At 42.8% G+C, this 17936-nt stretch overlaps 1 protein-coding gene across 4 annotated transcripts in view; it reads right to left on the reverse strand.

The window, feature by feature from the left end:
* Window positions 1-17936, reverse strand: part of FBXL13 (F-box and leucine rich repeat protein 13) — a 164644-nt gene that overhangs the window by 1990 nt on the left and 144718 nt on the right. For 2 of the 4 annotated variants that reach the window (XM_045029732.1, XM_045029724.1), the window contains exons 18-20: window positions 17133-17216; window positions 10156-10290; window positions 3359-3522 (exon numbers count right to left, since the gene is read on the reverse strand). In XM_045029732.1, the coding sequence (XP_044885667.1) occupies window positions 3359-3522; window positions 10156-10290; window positions 17133-17216 (383 nt within the window). Of the gene's footprint in view, window positions 1-3358; window positions 3523-10155; window positions 10291-11421; window positions 11534-17132; window positions 17217-17936 lie in introns of those variants that run through there. The other 2 variants (XR_006582122.1, XM_045029741.1) reach the window with 2 other exon arrangements.

Below are 17936 nucleotides of genomic sequence, written 5' to 3' on the forward strand. Positions count from 1 at the left end.
AGTAGCTATTACTACTTTTTTGGAGGCTTATGCTGCTCCGTCGCTGGAGCCAAAATCGACCAGCTTTCCAGAAGTGGCCATTATTTATCTGTCAGCATGTAACAAAATACATGGGTTAAGGAACATTGCATTTATAGATCTAGAGCCTTGGCGCCAACACTTTGGGGAGGGGTAAGAGGACACTGCCATAAAACAAATAATAATCAGCATTAATGCCAACAACTGGTGGTCCTGAGTCAGAACAAAACTTTTGGCCTTAAGAAATGGGTGTGCGCAGCAAGGAGAGAAGGGGCTGGCTGGGAGCAAAAGGGAAAGGTAAGAAGGAACCTAACGCAGCACACTGCAAACCTCCATTATGTAAGAGCACTTGGGTTATATAAGCGCTCATCTTTTCTGAGCCTTGTCAGCTGCAAAGCTGTATTATTTTATGACTTTACAGCTCCTGCAAACACACTCCCTGGGGGCTCAAACTTGGTGTTCAAGGAGCCTGAGTCCAGAAATAAGTTTCTGTGTGTGTCACATTTGAAAAACAGCAGTGTACAGTGGCTAGAAACAGATTTTTATGTTGTTAGCCATGTTTAATTGCTTCTGAAAGTGCAAACTTCTGCTTAATCCTTAATCCAGTTTATAGGCTCACTTTGTGCTGCCTTGATTTTTGAGCCTCAGGAATGTGTGGGAGGCCCAGGCCTCCCCATCCTGTCACTAATGTACTAAACACATGGAAAATATTAATGAATGTTTCCTTTTTACAAAACAGCATTAGTCCTAAGTGAATCACAGCTAATATCCTTATGCTGCCTGTGCTGCCATACACTGAGGGCTATTCTGCCTCTTTCACATCCAGTAGTTGAAGCAGGCTGTACCAGTGTCACACCTACATGACGATGCTCTGGGGCACTCAGATGTGATGAGTTAACTGGTCATTAAGCTCTAGATATGGACCTATGCAGCAGGCCATATTTATTCCAAATTATGTTTTTTTTTATTTTAATATTTGCAGAAACCTGCACCATGTTATTAGATTGCAAATGTCAGCTCTAACAGTTTCTGAGATTGGAAAGGATGGACCCTCGCTTTGCTTGTAACTGCTTCCTAGAGAGCTCTACGGGTTTGCAGCTGACAAGATTTCATGATTTGGGGTGTTTTTTTTTAATCTAACAATAAAAATAAAATTGTAAAAAGGATGTAACATAGTGTCATGAGATGTGCCTGAATGTTTATATGGCTGGGTCTGTCTGCTAAGTGAAGTCTGTTAGGCCCAGGCAGTGTTTAATAAATAACTGAGGAATTCTTCTAGCAGCATGAAGTGCACATGGCTTATAGATGTCCTGGGGCATCTTTAAATTAAAACCATATTTCTTCTATTATTTATTTAATATTTGTAGAGTGTGCAGGAATAGCATGTTTTGTTCTGTAGACTAATCTCACTTTACACAGACTCCATCCTCTCAAACGCTCGTAATGGTCTCTGAGATGTGAACACATCTAGGAAATGTAGCACACAGACATCGCACACTTCGAAAAACAGCCAGGCTTTGGCCCTGTTTTTGTAAACATTGGGGTTGAATAAGATCCTTAATGATAACAGTTGATTAGTATGGAAAAAGAGAATTTGGGGCTATTGGTGAGTGGTATATTATCTATGACAAGTCTTTGCTTATTATTCCTTAGCTGAAATTATGGAAGTGGTGAATCAAGTGCATGGAACGTTAAAAATAGTCCATGAAATTCAATAATAACACTATCATTCTTCCTACTGTCACTGCTAAAAATCTAAATCACGATTAATAAATGTAGAATCATGGTTATATTGTAACTTGAACCCTGATGAAGCTTGGAAAGCCGAATTGAGTTCACAAGAAGTCATAAACAAACGCCTTGTGAAAGATCCGACTCAGAAGATCTCTGGTTTCAATCTTCTGCAAAGCTTATGTGCAACCCTAAACCATATTGGCACACACCATGGCAGATGCGGATACTTACTGCAAAAATGGAAAAATTAAAACTCTCCAGTGTGTGACGGTGGTCACCCAGAACAGATCAGGGAACATGTAACAACTCAATGCCCAATTCCCAAATACGAAGGAGGCATCATAGCAATACACTCTGCTACTCCAGATGCAATTATCTGGCTTAACCATCTAAATGTAAAATTATAGTAGTTGCCCTACATCTACATCAGCCATAGAAAGAAGAAGAATTGTTGTACTGTGATGATGATTTTGCAGTGATTATTGCCTGGAAAGTGAATGTAGCTTTTTGTCAACTTCCCAGTACAGGTATTGAGATACAACATTAAGTTTTTTTTAAATGTGGAACTATATTGTGACAGAGTGGGATATGTGTGTACCAAACTGTGAACTCAGTTTTGTTTCATTACTTCCATTTTTGTACCCTGGCCTCTATCCATTTTGTGTTCTGTGTTCTGTGTTGAATAAATAAAACAACCTGCACTGGACAAGGCCATTCTCTTCCAGACACTATCTTGCTTTGGGGTGTGTGGGACACCTCAGAGAGGACTATCAAAATATGTCACAAGGGCCATCAATTTGAGTGACTCTCAATGACTGGCCAATCTCAGGGGACAATAGTTATCTTCACGTAGGGCTTGCATGATGGGGGTTAAAATTTCCCAGCCTGCATATGGCAAAACAGGGTCAAAGACTAGAATAAAAGAGGGGCTTATCTGAGAAGGGAGGCCATCCACCACCACAAGCCAGAAGACCAGGCTGAAGAGAGAAAGCAGGAAAGTCTATCTTGCCTGAAACGCTGACCAGACCTCCGAGTCACTGATGGGGTAAAATCAGACTGAGGATGGAGCAGCAAAGAACTAACTCTCTAGTGGGTTCTTCAGCATAAAAATGACTGTGGTTAAGAAATTCCTTGGCTAAGCCTGTATTCCCTGCTAGGCTGTCATGTTGCCCCTGAAAGTGTTAAACAAGAAGTTCAGATTGCCCACAGGAGCAATGTATAAAGGAACCTGTATAAACATCTGGAGGCTAGGGAGGTCTGAATCACTGGTTTCAGGGTGAAGGTGGCCGGGTTGTGGAGCCCCATGTTCCAAGGAAGGGTGGCAGACATGGGATCTGGATCTGGGATTGTGCTTCTGAGGCCTCAGAGCTAGGAACAATGACATGGCTCTGCCCACCAGTGGTTGGGGCCACTCACACCAAACCGGTCTCCATCTAGAGGGGGAGTCGACTAGGTTGTGACATAGATCACGTTACATTTCAATTCCAATTTCATAAAAAATCCCATGTTTTGGCCTACTCTTAATGAAACTAGTAATGACGATATTTGTACTCATTCAAATTTTACACTGATCTCTCAAGTTTTGGCCCAGGAAGCAACATCTTACTTGGTAATATTTCTGCAGTACAGCATCTTAAGAATCCGGAGTTGCGTACAACCTTTCCAAAGGTACTTTAGTGTTTTGTCAGTAAGATGTACACAGCCTGAGATATCCAAGAAGTGGAGATAATGGCAGACTCCAGACAAATACTGAACACACAAATCCGTCATCTGTAAATCAAGCAAAAGAAATACACATACAGAAGTTAGAAGATTGCTGGAGATTCCAAAGAAAAAACAAAACACAACAGCCAACTCAAAATTTTGAAGTGTATCATTTCTGGAAGATTATACTGAAAGTGCCACATAGGACATGAAATGTATGGAACAGATGAATTCTGACTATCAGATATAGGAGATGAAAAAGACTATATGTAACAGTTAAATGTTGGGAGTATATTTGGTGTCCGTTAAATATGATTCCAGTACATTCCAAAGCATGTAGGGATATTTCAGCTAATCAGAAGTCTGAAATGGCTCAATACTCCCAACCCCATAATTTTGCATATAGCATATCTCATTTGGTAGGATTAACTGTTCTCAGATTATTCCATTTAAACTGTTAGACTGATCCATTTTAGAGTTAACTACAGGGAGAAAGAATTTTAATTTTAATAACACCTATTTCATATTTCAGTACTGTATCATACATGTGTGTTGTCTTTCTACTGCTTTTGTTTATAGCCTAGGGTGCCTTTCAGTTTGTCCAAGACAGAACTATTCAGTTTCACTTCACAGTTCCATAGTCTGATCTGGAACTGATCACCAGTAATGCAAACTGAAGTTTGCTTTGGGCACCATATAAGGCCTCATTTCTGCCAAGTACTTAAGCATGTGTGTAACTTTAAATATGTGAGTAGCCCCACTGACTTCAAAGGGAATACTTATGCCTAAAGTTATGCATGTGGCTAAGCACCTTGTTTAATTGGGGCCTACAATCTAAAGGAAACTTGATGAATGCAAAAAAAATCCTCTAATAGGTATTCAATCAAGCCCAGATTATCCATGGCTCGAATGGAGTGGAATGAGGAGTAGCCTTTCTCACCCTTGTACTTCCTGTGAAAGGGCCAGGAACAATCTCAGTCCCTGTGATCATGGGAGTCTAACAGGGACAAGGAGGAGATGCGGTCTCCCCTTCCCATCCACAGTAGCCCACAAAGATGGACAGCCAGTGCACTATCCCTTCACGCAGTCCCTCCTGGAGCTCCACCTGGGGAGATGCAGTTCTGTAACACCTTTCCTCAGGGCTGTCATCAAGTCCTGCAATTGACTCAGAATAGGCCTGCTTCTGTACTGAAGTAAACAGAAGTTTGGCTGCCGACCTAAATAGACGCAAGACCAGGCCCTATTCAGGGAAATCTATTTTAGTCACATACACCAATCCTGTTCATGTCAGAGGTCATCTTTCATAGAATCATAGAATCTCAGTGTTGGAAGGGACCTCAGGAGGTCATCTAGTCCAACCCCCTGCTCAAACAGGACCAAACCCAACTAAATCATCCCAGCCAGGGCTTTCTCAAGCCTGACCTTAAAAACCTCTAAGGAAGGAGATTCCACTACCTCCCTAGGTAACCCATTCCAGTTCTTCACCACCCTACTAGTGAAAAAGTTTTTCCTAATATCCAACCTAAACCTCCCCATCTGCAACTTGAGACCATTACTCCTTGTTCTGTCATCTTCTACCACTGAGAACAGTCTAGATCCATCCTCTTTGGAACCCCCTTTCAGGTAGTTGAAAGCAGCTATCAAATCCCCCCTCATTCTTCTCTTCTGCAGACTAAACAATCCCAGTTCCCTCAGCCTCTCCTCATAAGTCATGTGCTCCAGCCCCCTAATCATTTTTGTTGCCCTCCGCTGGACTCTCTCCAATTTATCCACATCCTTCTTGTAGTGTGGGGCCCAAAACTGGACACAGTACTCCAAATGAGGCCTCACCAGTGCTGAGTAGAGGGGAATGATCACATCCCTTGATCTGCTGGAAATGCCCCTACTTATACAACCCAAAATGCCATTAGCCTTCTTGGCAACAAGGGCACACTGTTGACTCATAATTTGATTTTTTTTCCATTGAACTGTATTTCTAGATAGTCATTATTTAATTGGCTTATTCATTCAACCAGGGATTCATTTTCAGCCCTCACTATTTTTTCTCATTCATGTGGTTTGCTGCCCACAACAATCTTTCTTTCTTTCTTATAAAACTATTTAACAATTATTCCTTGAATTGGCTTTATGAACTCACAGATTACACAGGAGGTGTGACTGTGCTATATGCAAACTGCATGCTGAGTTTTTTGTGTGAAAGGAGCAATGTTTGGAAGATGATTGTTCTACATGGCCTAGAAATGTATGTATGGAGATATAGATGACAGGGAGCCCAACTGTGCTCTCGCTAAAGTCTATGTTTTTTCAGTATGAAAAGTTTTCTGGGAATGTCCCAGTTTCCAGAGCACATCCCACAACACTCTTACTGGGAAGTGAAGTTCCTAAATTACAGTTCCTATGTTTTCTCTTTATGACCTTTTTGTTTATTCAGTTATTTTTATATAGCTGATATTGCAGGCCAAGACTCTGCCAGGCATACTAACTTGTCCCTCTTAGAACAGGAGATTAGATCTTGCTTTAGTCTTTTTCTGATCATTTTTAAATAGTGTCTGAGTGGAAAATATTTCCTACGTGGCAGCTAGATACTCTGTACTTATGCTGGAGATTGCCAAAGGCCCCCCATTTGATAGTACTTTATAGAGTTTCTAACTGGGTTAAAGCCAACAGAAGGCTTGCAAGATCTAGTATGGGTTTGTCTGAACGATTCTTGATGTTGGAGACCAAATATCTTAGACTGTGAACAGGTACCAGATTTACTTCATAATCTTTTTAAGGAGAAGATATATGGACACAGGGTGGGGAGAGGAGAAATGTGGTGGGATGCAAGTGTCTATCTTCACTTAGTATGGGACGATCTCTCTGCCTGCAGATTGCCATGTATAGCAATATTGTTTATTATTATTATTGAAAAGTTAATTGAACATTTAAAAGCAGGGAAGGAACGTGAGGTACCTCTGGAGCTGACATTTTGGCCATTGCATTTAATTGCTAATGGCTGAGGGTAGCTTTTAAAAGGATTCAACATCAACCATTGACTTCAGTGGGAGCAAAATTAGGCCAACATGCGCACTTTTAAAAACCTCCCCCATGGAAGCAGGACTCTTTCTGCAGAGGGAAATATTTGCTGACACAAACTTTTTTTTAAACTTACATTCGGATGGCTATTGCTAGAATGCAGTAAATACCTACTGTTATTACTCAAGCAAGCAAGTATATATGATTGAATACACACAGGGAGCAGATGTGCTGAGTAAGTACTGGGACTAATGAAAATGACCTAGGTATTTATGTTAGCAGTAAAATGCAAATGGAACCCACCATGTTCAGTTGGGGCAAAACAGAGCACTGCAATCCTAGGGTCTAGCTAAAGAGGTACCATAAAAGATATGGAAAACTGTCACATCACTGTACAAGATAATGGCAGTGGTGAGCTTGAGCCGGTTCACACCGGTTCGCGCGATCCGGTTGTTAAATTTAGCAGCCCCTTTTAGAACCGGTTGTTCCAGGACAACCAGTTCTATTAGGGCTTTAGTTAACAAAAGCTCCTGCCCAAGCTCACTTCCCCCTCCTCTCCTGCTCCGCCCCCTTCTCCTCCCCCTCCCCTGCTTCCCGCGAATCAGATGTTCGCGGGAAGCCTGAACAAGCAGCAGGCAGGCAGGCAGGTAAGCTGGGGCCCGGGGGGGAGGGGAGGTGCGGCTGGTTCAACAGCTCCCGGTCCCAGAGCGCGGCTCCCTCCAGCCTGGTCCCACCCCCCGCCGAGCGCCCCCAGCTTCGGCTCCAGAGCTCCAGCCCGGCCCCCGCAGAGCCGGTGCTGGTCCCGGCCCCCGCGGTTGCAGCTCGGGCCCCGCGGCGCCGGTCCCGGCCCCCGCGGTTGCAGCTCCGGCCCAGCTTGGGACCCGCAGCTCCGGCCCGGCCCGGGGAGTCGGGCCCCGCGGCTCCGGCCCGGCCCGGCCAGGGAGTCGGGCCCCGCGGTTCCGGTCCCGGTGCCGGCCGAGTGGCTCCTGCGTAGCCCGGCCCGGCCCGGGAAGTCGGGCCCCGGTGCCGGCCGAGCGGCTCCAGCGCAGCCCGGCCCGGGCCAGCGCGGGGAGTCGGGCCCCGGTGCCGGCCGAGCGGCTCCGGCTCCAGCCCGGCCCGGCCCAGGGAGTCGGGCCCCGGTGCTGGCCGAGTGGCTCCGGCTCCAGCCCGGCCCGGCAAGTCGGGCCCCGGTGCCGGCCGAGCGGCTTCGGCTCCAGCCCGGCCCGGCCCGGGGAGTCGGGCCCCGGTGCTGGCCGAGCGGCTCGGCCCCGGTGCCGGCCTGGGGAGTCGGGCCCCGCGGTTCCGGCCGAGCGGTGCCTGCTCTGGTCCAGCCGGGCTCGGGGAGTTGGGCCCCGCGGCGCCAGTCGTGGTCCTGGCGGAGTGGACCCGGTCCCGGCTCCAGGCAGTGTGGTAAGGGGGCAGGGAGGGGGTGGGTTGTGGGGGGTTGGATAGGGGTCAGGGCGGTCAGAGGGCAGGGAACAGGGTGAATGAATGGGGGCAAGGGTCCCGGGGAGCAGTCAGGAAAGAGCAGGGTTGGATGAGGTGGTGGGGTCACTCAGGGACAGAGAGAAGGGGTGGTTGGATGGGGTAGGGGTCCTGGGGGGCCATCGAGAATGAGAGGAGGGGTTGGGTGGGGCGGCAAGGGGCAGTCAGGGGACAGAGAAGGGGGGGATGGGTCAGGGGTCCCCAGGGGTGTGTGTCAAGGAACATGAGGGGTTGGATGGGGCACGACCCCCCCGAGGTGGGGAGGAGGGAACCGGTTGTTAATATTTTGGCAGCTCATCACTGGATAATGGTGAGGATGAATGGCGTTACATCAGTGATGAGTCTTATTAAAATAAATTAGTAACTGGAAATTATTTTAATTAAAATGTGTAAATAACTAGAAATACAGAATAAAAGTAATTCAGCAACTTCACTGAAGCAAACTTCAGTATCTGAGTATGTATAATAATACACAAAATCCATTGTCAATACACCAAATACAACAGAGCCCACAACTGTAACACATATTACTCTTGGGTGGATTCTGCAGGACTGTGTGCTTGCAGAAAACGGCTCCCCACAGATTTCCTGGGTTTCCCTGCAGAAAACAGCGGGGGCAAAGGGAAGCCGTGTGTGGGGTGAGGGAGGGCCAGGGGTGACCATGGACACAGGGGGGATTGCCTCCCTCCAAAGAGAGGTGAGGTATGGGGAGGGGGCACAAGGGGTTACATGCCACTGCCCCCCCCATTCTGCAAGCACACAGCTGCCCAGCTGAAGGAGGCTGTGTCTCCACTCCGCTGACTTTGCAATTGAACACCACCTCCTTGGTCCTAGTGCTAGAGTTGTGCTCCCGTTCTGTGTGCTGGGAGCTGTCCAGTTTTCTATTCTGTGCAACGCACAGTGGAGCTGGGTAAGGAGGGGGGAATGAAGGAAGGGGGATGAGGGCGGAAGAGGCAGTGGGGAAGGAAAGGGGTAGAATAGGATGGGGGAGGGGAATGTGGGAGTGAGGGGAGGGGGATGAAGAAGAAAGGGGATAGTGAAATTGCAGGGGGAAGCAGGAGCCAGGCATATGACTCCGCCTTGGCAGCAGCTGGGGCTCCCCCGTTAAGCAAGCCCATCAAACACTCACCCTGACAAGCCCTACTCCCCTACACCTGGACCCCTCTGATGAGCCTCCCACACCCAGACCCCCCCCCCGATCCCCAACCAGCTGCACCTGGCCCCCACCCCATCAAGCTCCACCCCCCAGCACCTGTACCCCCCACACCCAGACCCCCCCCGCTGAGCCCCATCTCCCCACATCTAGCCCCCCCCGAACCCCAACCACCTTCACCTACATCCTCTGCAGAGTCCCATTGTCCCTGCATCAGGAATACCCCAATGAGCCTCTGTGCATCCAGATCTCCCACTAAGCCACCCGCACCCAGATTGCCCCACTGAGAAACCTCTCACCCCACACCTGGATCCCCCCACACTAAGCCCCTCCATACTTGGATCCTTCTGGGCTGAGCCTGCCCACCCACACCTGGTGCACCTGCTGCAGAGGGACGGGGCCCTGGGGCATTTCTGGGGCAGGCCCAGCCCTTGCACTGTGTCAGGTGCAGCCTCACTGCCGAGTCTCTGTACCGGGGGATGTGGGGGCTTCAGGGTGATCTCCCACCTCAATGCAGCCAGTGGCCTGTGCTCCCCACTGCCAAGCTGGAGCCACATTTATTTATTGACAAATAAAATTTGCAGAATTTTGCAGAATTTTAAAATATTGTGTGCATAATTTTAATTTTTGGGGCACAGAATTCCCTCCGGAGTAACATATGCACACACAGATTATAATATACTAACTATGTGTAACATTTTCAAAATATTTAAGTGACTTAGGTGCCTATGTCCCATTTTCAAATGTGACTTGGGCACTTGGGAGCTTAATTCTTATGGAAAATCAATGGGACCATGGCTCCTAAATCATTTAGGTGCATTTGAAAATTTGTGACCAGATCATATTCAGAAAGTCAATGTTAGTTCATTGGTTTTAATTTTTGGTGATTATTATATATAACATAATTCACTTTTTTTAATGTTGAAGAATAAGCTATAGGATGGGTGCAAAATGTGGACATCAGCAAGTCAAATGTCTGAATGCTACATTATTTCATTTTATGTAATAGCATTTCTGGAACTACCCTTCCCAGCTCTTGTACATACCTTGTGGCAACCAGCTATGTTGAGGGATGTAAGTTGGTGGCAGTTAAATGCCAAAGCTTTGACAGTTTCATTTGTCAGTTGAAAGCAGTAAGAGACATCACAGTATTCTAGATCTTTTGCACCCTGGCAGAACTTCTGAAACACAGTTACAAACACCCAAATCAATCCCATGTACCTTTTTGGATGCTTGCAGTTTTATAATACATTCAGACTAATCTTCTGATTTACTGCAATCACTGTAACTGATTCATTTATTCTTTTTCTCATATTGAACATGTGGAATAAAATATATATTATCAATGAGATTACTCAGTTGCATTCCATAACGCCCAGCAAAAAAGGAAGAAATGCACCAGGTGGCTATTTTTCATTTCTGACACTGGTAGATCACAAAGTGTGTTCTTCAGATCACACCTAGACGCTTTCATTTACGTTTCACTGCACTTACTAAGATAGATAAAAGCCTGAGTTTGTGTCTTTTGCAATGAACATATCCAAACATTAAGGGCTACATTTCCAAATAGGCCACAAGAATATTCTGTTCTCTATTGTGCCTTCAGCTATCCTAGCTGTACATATTAAAAGGCATTTGGCAAGCAAAATAGGCAACTTATGTCTGGGCAGAGAATATGGTCCAGGTGTTAGATCTCAAAACTGAAACTAAGGAGGTCTAACTTCTTGCCCCTATTCTGCCACTAACCTGCTGTGTGACCTTGGGCAAGGACTGTTCAGCCTGGGCCTACGGCTAGTGTAAGTTAGCATGGGATAGAGTGGCAATTCCACCTCTGTGAGGGAAAGGAGAAAACATTTGTGTGTCAGACTGAGTTAAAAAATGGTGGCTGCTTGAAGCTCCTCCAAGGTTTCTAATATTAGAAATAGTCCTGAGGTAGAGGGATTAGTGAGAAGAGTGGCAGGTAAAGGTGCATGATGAATGCAGTTAATCACAGAGATATCACCTCCATATATGAGAATCATACTATCAGTAATAAAATATATCACATACACAGGTGTCACCCTAAAAACAGTATTTACCAATAATTACCTGATTATTGTATCTGAAACACAGCAGTATTTCCCTTAACTTCGAATATGAATTCACTGCGGTATCTCGGATGCTTTTATGTGGTAATTGCTAGTAAATGCTCACTTTTGGATGACCGATGTATGTAAGTGTGAACTGCATGTGTGTGGGGGTATATATACACCCACACCCGCACTCACTTTATAATTTCAACGTTATTTAATTAACCAGTTTTTAAATCTTACCATCTGTGTCTAGTGCTGCAGTTTGCTTTTTGGACCAGTACGGTTATGACAGGTCATCAACTGCCGTTTTTAAGTACAGTATATGTCTGGTTGTGAATGTTTTACTTTAAGACTGCAGAGAGTGGAAATACAGAAATTATAAATGTTAGCTACTATGGCTTTCATATTTTAATGCCAGTTTTGCAGGGTGTTAACTGCAGTGTAGAAAACTTCTAAACCCCCAGTGACTGAATTTTTTTCTCCTCATGTAAGAGAAGCCTAATTATCATCAGCATTAGATCCCCACATGTGATTAAGTCATCACTACATTCCCAGCTAGGGTATGTAGTACAGGCTGCAGCCAGGATTTCAGTGTATGTGTGATATGCTTAAATCATTTTTATCATATTTGTCAAGCTGCTACAGTCTGTCACGAGTACAGATTTAAAATATCCATAAACAAATAGGTACTGAAGCTGCTCCGACCTTTAAAACTCTCCACTAATTGTGATACCACCATTAGCCCAAACTTAGCTTTTTACAAGTTATCAGCTTAAGTCCTGAAAAATCATACTCCAAAGTATTTTTTTAACCTGCTGAGAGTGCTGGGGAACTTAGTGCTGCCAAGAATTATTTTCTTTAATGAAAACAATAACAACTGGCATATACAGTAACATGAAAAATAGTTACAGAACATTGGAATATTTTGTTATGCTGTATCCTTTCTGTAAATTACATTTTATTTGAATAGACTGAATCTTTTTGGGAGATAATCTATACAGGGCCTCCAAGTCAACAAAAAAGGCAAAGCAACTTTGCCAGCATGCAGTTCCCATTGAATTTCATGCTCAGTGACAGGACAAAACTAATTGATAATGATTATAGCAAATTAGAGGTGAGCTTGAAAGGTGATATTGTGACCAAAAAATGCAGTTTTGGGCTGTTTACACAGAGTTTTCATGCCACAAACAAGGACGGGGACAGTCCCATTTTAAAAAGCACTGGTTGGACTGAAACTTGACTGAATTTATTCTGGGCACTTCAGTGCAAACAATGTGTTAATTCTAGAGCTGTACAAATCATCAATTTTTCTGTTTGCTGGCTGAACTGAAAAAAAAATTTGCTTCACATCAATCTGAAATGAAAACTTTTTGGGTTTCTTAATGAAAGAAAAAATGATTTGGGTACAATAAAATATTTTGTTTTCAGTTGCGGATTTTAGCTGCTTTTTTATTAAAATAAAAGGAAATGTGGAATGCCAGTCACAAAAACCACCGGAAGAGGAGGTGGTAGTGCCCGCCCCTGTGGTTAGAGCACTTTCATGGGATAGGGGACGAGTCCTCACTCTGCCTAATTTGGAGCAGGATTTTGAACATAGGTCTCCCATACTGCAAATGACTGCCCTGGCTATAGGGTATCCTTTCAGTCTTGCCTCTTGAAGCTATTCCTCTTTGTATAAATAATTAAATAGTCACTGCACCACAGAGAGCCTGGGGTTAGGACACTTGCCAAGGTGGGGGTGCCAGTCTCTGTGTCAATGAATATTTAATTATTTATACGGAGTGGAACAGCTTCAACAGGAAAGACTGAGAGAGAGCCACCCCACAACACCACATAATCCAAAAATGCAGCTTTCAGCAAATAAACTATTATTCTGAAAACATTTGCCCAGCTCTAGTCAGCACATTGGAGGGAATTCAGAGAAGAGGGATGGTCTTAGGTGGAAAAGTACTATATATATATATAGTTTATACAAATTAGCACTAAGGCGGGGTTTCTTTGCCACCATGAGTGGGTGTCTTGTGGGTGCAACTAGACCCCACCTTCCCTGGTGGGGTGGGGCCTCTACTGTCTGCCTTGGAGAGGGGGGGTTCCATGATGTCATAGCCCCTGGGGGAGGGGTTTGAATCATGACTCTGAAGTGGGAGAGCAACTTCCCCAGCTCCTGCTCAGTCTCCACTAGAAAAAAGGGGGGAAGGGATAGCTCAGTGGTTTGAGCATTGGCCTGCTAAACTCAGGGCTATGAGCTCAATCCTTGAGGGAGCCACTTAGGGATCTGGGACAAAAATCTGTCTGGGGATTGGTCCTGCTTTGAGCAGGGCGTTGGACTAGATGACCTCCTGAGGACCCTTCCAACCATGATATTCTATGAATGAGTAGGAAGGGGGGAATAGAATAACTATCTAAAAGTATTTCATAATATGATAGGCCTAGGTAGGAAAATCCTCTAAAGGGGGCAGGAAATTTCAATCTTTGCCATAATTCCTAGCCTCTCCATTTCACAATCATTCCTTTTTTCTTACAACTCCAGCTTTCCTGGGAACATGGCTCCTGTAGTTGCTATGTACCCAGGAGCTCCCTACTGGCAGCTGACTTACAGGGGAGTTTCTCATGGCAAAATTGCAGAGATAGTGAGAAAGTTTATGTATTGAGACAAGCAGCTGATTTATCTTGTGAGCCATGTACAATTTTAGGGAGCTGACTTTATATGGATGAGAAACTCAATATTTTGCACTGAAGACAAGCTTTGCGTCTAAATATCATGTGACATTCCTCTTGATCCTGATATATAAACCCAGATGGCTATATACTGGCTTTCATAAATTAGAGGAGATATTTCTATTCTGACATTGTTTATGTTTCAATTACATGGAACATACAAGAAAGTCCAATCAGAATTGTTCTCTAAGGCATCAGTTCTGCCAGTGGCTTGTCTGTAGATCTTTGTATGTATGCAGAGTAAAAGAATTAAATCCAGATGCATCTCTTGGGGTGCAGTAGGAACTGACTCATTCCTATAATATAAGGCTTTAGAGTGATGGATGTGGAGTCCTATAATGGAAAAAGCTGTGGGAGTCAAAGACTGGGGTTACACAATAGCAATGCCAACACCTGCAGCCATGGGGTTCCCTCTGCTTATGGCATGAGTGTGATGGCCAGTGAATAGGAGATCTCAGCATTTCTCTGTCACATGTAGTCAGGAGTGTTTGTCAGGTGCAATTTAAAGTATAAACTGCAGCTGCTGTTTATATCCTATTCCAACTGTTGTTCTCATTTGAAGTATGATATAAATCCCATCTCATTGCCCACTGGTAAGGTTAACAGTCTTAAGTTCCTGATTAGCGTTGATTTATGTCATTGTGATATGCAAAGCAGGAAATGTATGTCTCCATGCTGATTTTTAGAAAATGTGGAGAAGGTAAATAATATGACATCTTTATAGTGTCAGCAAATAAAATATTATAGTAATCACATCACCTGCTTTATGATACATGAATTAAACACAGGCCATTTTCTCTCCAATACAGATGTTTGCTGGTTAATTAAATTTGGGATAGAGGTCAGCATGGGAGTTTGTCTTATTAAGAATTAAGGTCAATTTCAGAAGATCTCTATTTTCAAGCATCTCAATCCTGACACTCACCTCATCCGCACACCCAATGGCCAAAATTCTGTTGCAAATCCTGACACTTTCCCCCTATTGTCGCCTTCATCAAATTCAAGCTCCTTCAAGACTTTCCACAAACAAGCTTCTTCCTACCTCTCTGGCCTTGTCACCTTTTACCTCCCAAAACTCCCTCTTAGATGAGCATGAAGCAAACTAACCTCTTTATTTCCTTCTCCCACACTCACATCAATACTACCGCTGGTCAAAAAAAATGGATTCCAACTATTTTTTTGTAGAAAAATGCAGTCATTGAAATAGAAATGTTTCAGAAAATGTTTGATTTCAATGAAATTTGATTTTTCAATAAATTTTTTAAACAAAACAAAAATTTCAGTTCAAACACATTATAATTTCATTTCAATTTTTTTTATAGGAAAACCAACATTTTCTGTGAAAAATTTCAAATGAAATCATTTTATTGGCAATTTTTCACACAGGTAAAACTTGATTTTTCAACCAGTCATACTAGATACCTTCTTTTATGCCTATCTGACCTTGTTTGCCACACCGCTCCCCATCCTTCTTTAAATCCCTTCTCAAAATCATTTCTTCAAGGAAGCTTATCATCTTTAGATAGTTATACTGATAAATCAATACAGCAACTCCATGATCTTTTTGTCTTTTCCATTGTTCTCTCTGAATTTGTCATTTCCTCCTGTTTCTCTTGTCTTAATTTAGGCCCCAATTCAGCACATGATTACCGTAACTTTAAGAACGGTAATCCCATTCTACTCAGAAAAGCACGTAAGCATGTGCTTGAAGTAAATAACATTTACTCATGTAATTAAAAGTATTTTGCAGAATTAGAGTGTTAGAGTCTACAGGCAGGGACTTAGGTGGAAACGTTTAAAGGTCTTTGTGGAAAAGTGTGATGCACTTTTGCAAGTGCAAAATGCTCAGTGTGCACATGTAAATCATGCTTGAACACGTATAAAGATATTTGCTTGCACAAGTTATCCTCTATTTGTAATCATACTTTAGGCACTCTTCATGCACAACTTGTGAATGCATAAAAGTGTATGTACACATATAAAGTTCGAGGCCTTAGTTGTGTATTGTTTCCAGAAGCACCATGACTATCTACAATGCTATATTAATAAAAATTACAACAATAAAGAGCAATTTTATAACAGAAACAAAATGATAAATCAGAATTTCAATATGCAAGTAACCTTTACAATCAAAATGTAAATGTGACAAATGTTCAGATGGGAAATAACATCACTGACAATAATTAAAAACAGATGCTGCATGCGTCAGTAAATCCAAAACTTTAAACAATTCATCAAATGTGCTGTTCCAGTGAAATCCTCAGCTGAAATAATGTATTAGTATTATTATTTTTATGACAACTGCTAGACACTATGAAGTAAAAATGAAGTATAACTTCATTTAGAGGTCATAGTTTCCAATGAATGCAAATACTTCCCTCTTTAGTAACTTCAAACTGAGGGTGGCTACAAAACAAAGGTTGTTTCTATACCATGTAATTACTTTCCCTTTCTGTTTGCATTGTAAAGCTATAGCTGTGGTTAGAGTAGCTGTTAATTGAGAACACCTTCTAAACAAGGATACTGGATATGTTTTATTTCTAGACTACCACTACTTAGAAAAATATAAAGCAATACTTTAAAGAACACATCTCATGGTCAAACTGTAACCAAACAGCATCTTTATGTTGTATAGAGCCCAAGATTAAAATTTCAAAAGTGCAGCCTAAATCAATCATTTTAGAAAGGAAAATACTTATGACATAAAAATGTTTATGATGAAACTCACTAAGGTCTGATTGAAATGGAGAATAGGTGGAAAAGAGACAAGCTATAAGCAGGAGTAGAGTTGTGAAGGTTTTTGCAAGTGAGGCTAATGAATTTAAGACTGATACATAAGAAGCCAGTGAAGGGACTCCATGGGTGGAGGAGAGTCACAGTTAATGCAATATTACAGGAAGATATTTAGCTGCTGTATTTTGGATTGACAGAAGAGGAGAGTGGGGAGGCTAGAAAGGAGAAGGTTAGAATAATTGATATTTAGGAAGGTGAGTATTTTAGAGATTATATATAGAGAGAAAATTTAAAATTCACTGATGGCCATAATATGCTGGGAAAAGGAAAGAGAAAGATCAGTGATATCACCAAGGCTGCAGGATTGGGTGTCGGATAGTGATTGAGATGGTTTTAAAGGAAAATAAGCTCTGTTTTTGACATGGTTAATTTGAGAAAGCAGAAGGACTTCTAGGAGGACATCTGTCTATATCCCTATAAAAGAGTCTGGTTTATCTTACCTGAATTCCCATATCAGTGATCTTCCTACATTCAGATACAGAAAGTTCCTTCATTCTTCTAGTATGGCCCAGAGCTGCCAAGCTCTGAAAACATGCCAAATAAATTTCAACTTTATATTATAAAAACACATCTGTGAAATAACATTTCGTTAAGATAGATGATAATGATGTCCTAAATTTACAGCATCTAGCACCTTCCATCTGAGGATTGTACCTTTTAAAGACATTAACTAACTTACCCAAACAATACCTCTGTGAGATAGTATCTCAGTTCTACAGAGGAAAGTGAAGCCAGAGACCTTGAATTAGTGAGCTGCCTGAAGTCATATAAAGAGTTCAAGACAGAGTGAGGTCTCCTTCCTCTGTTCTGTCCTCCAGAAAATGATCCCTTTATGTAGCCATCCTCACATGGTCCAAAACTGAACATCATATTGATCTGCACTCTTTTCTTTAGAGCTAGAAATAATGTTCATTACATACTAGCTCCTTAAATTATTTTAATTAAATTAAATTAATACTTCTAAGAGTTCATTAGGGAGAACTGTCATCTGATCTGGATTTCCTGTCTGTATACACTCATGTTTGGAAATCAACAAATTTATGGCTTTTGTGCAGATCGCTTCACTCCAGCCAAGTTAGATAAAAATTGCTGTGTGGTCTTTTAAGAAAGTATTTGTTAGAAAAACAACAATGAACTTTTTCATATAAGTGAGAAAAGGAAGTAGAGAAAGCAGAGATGCATGAAATGTTTTCACTTCCAGTAAACAAATTAGCCTTTTCATAAAGTGAACCATTTTACCGATT

This window comes from Mauremys mutica, chromosome 1, assembly GCF_020497125.1.
Source record: "Mauremys mutica isolate MM-2020 ecotype Southern chromosome 1, ASM2049712v1, whole genome shotgun sequence".
Classification (NCBI taxonomy): Eukaryota; Metazoa; Chordata; order Testudines; family Geoemydidae; genus Mauremys; species Mauremys mutica.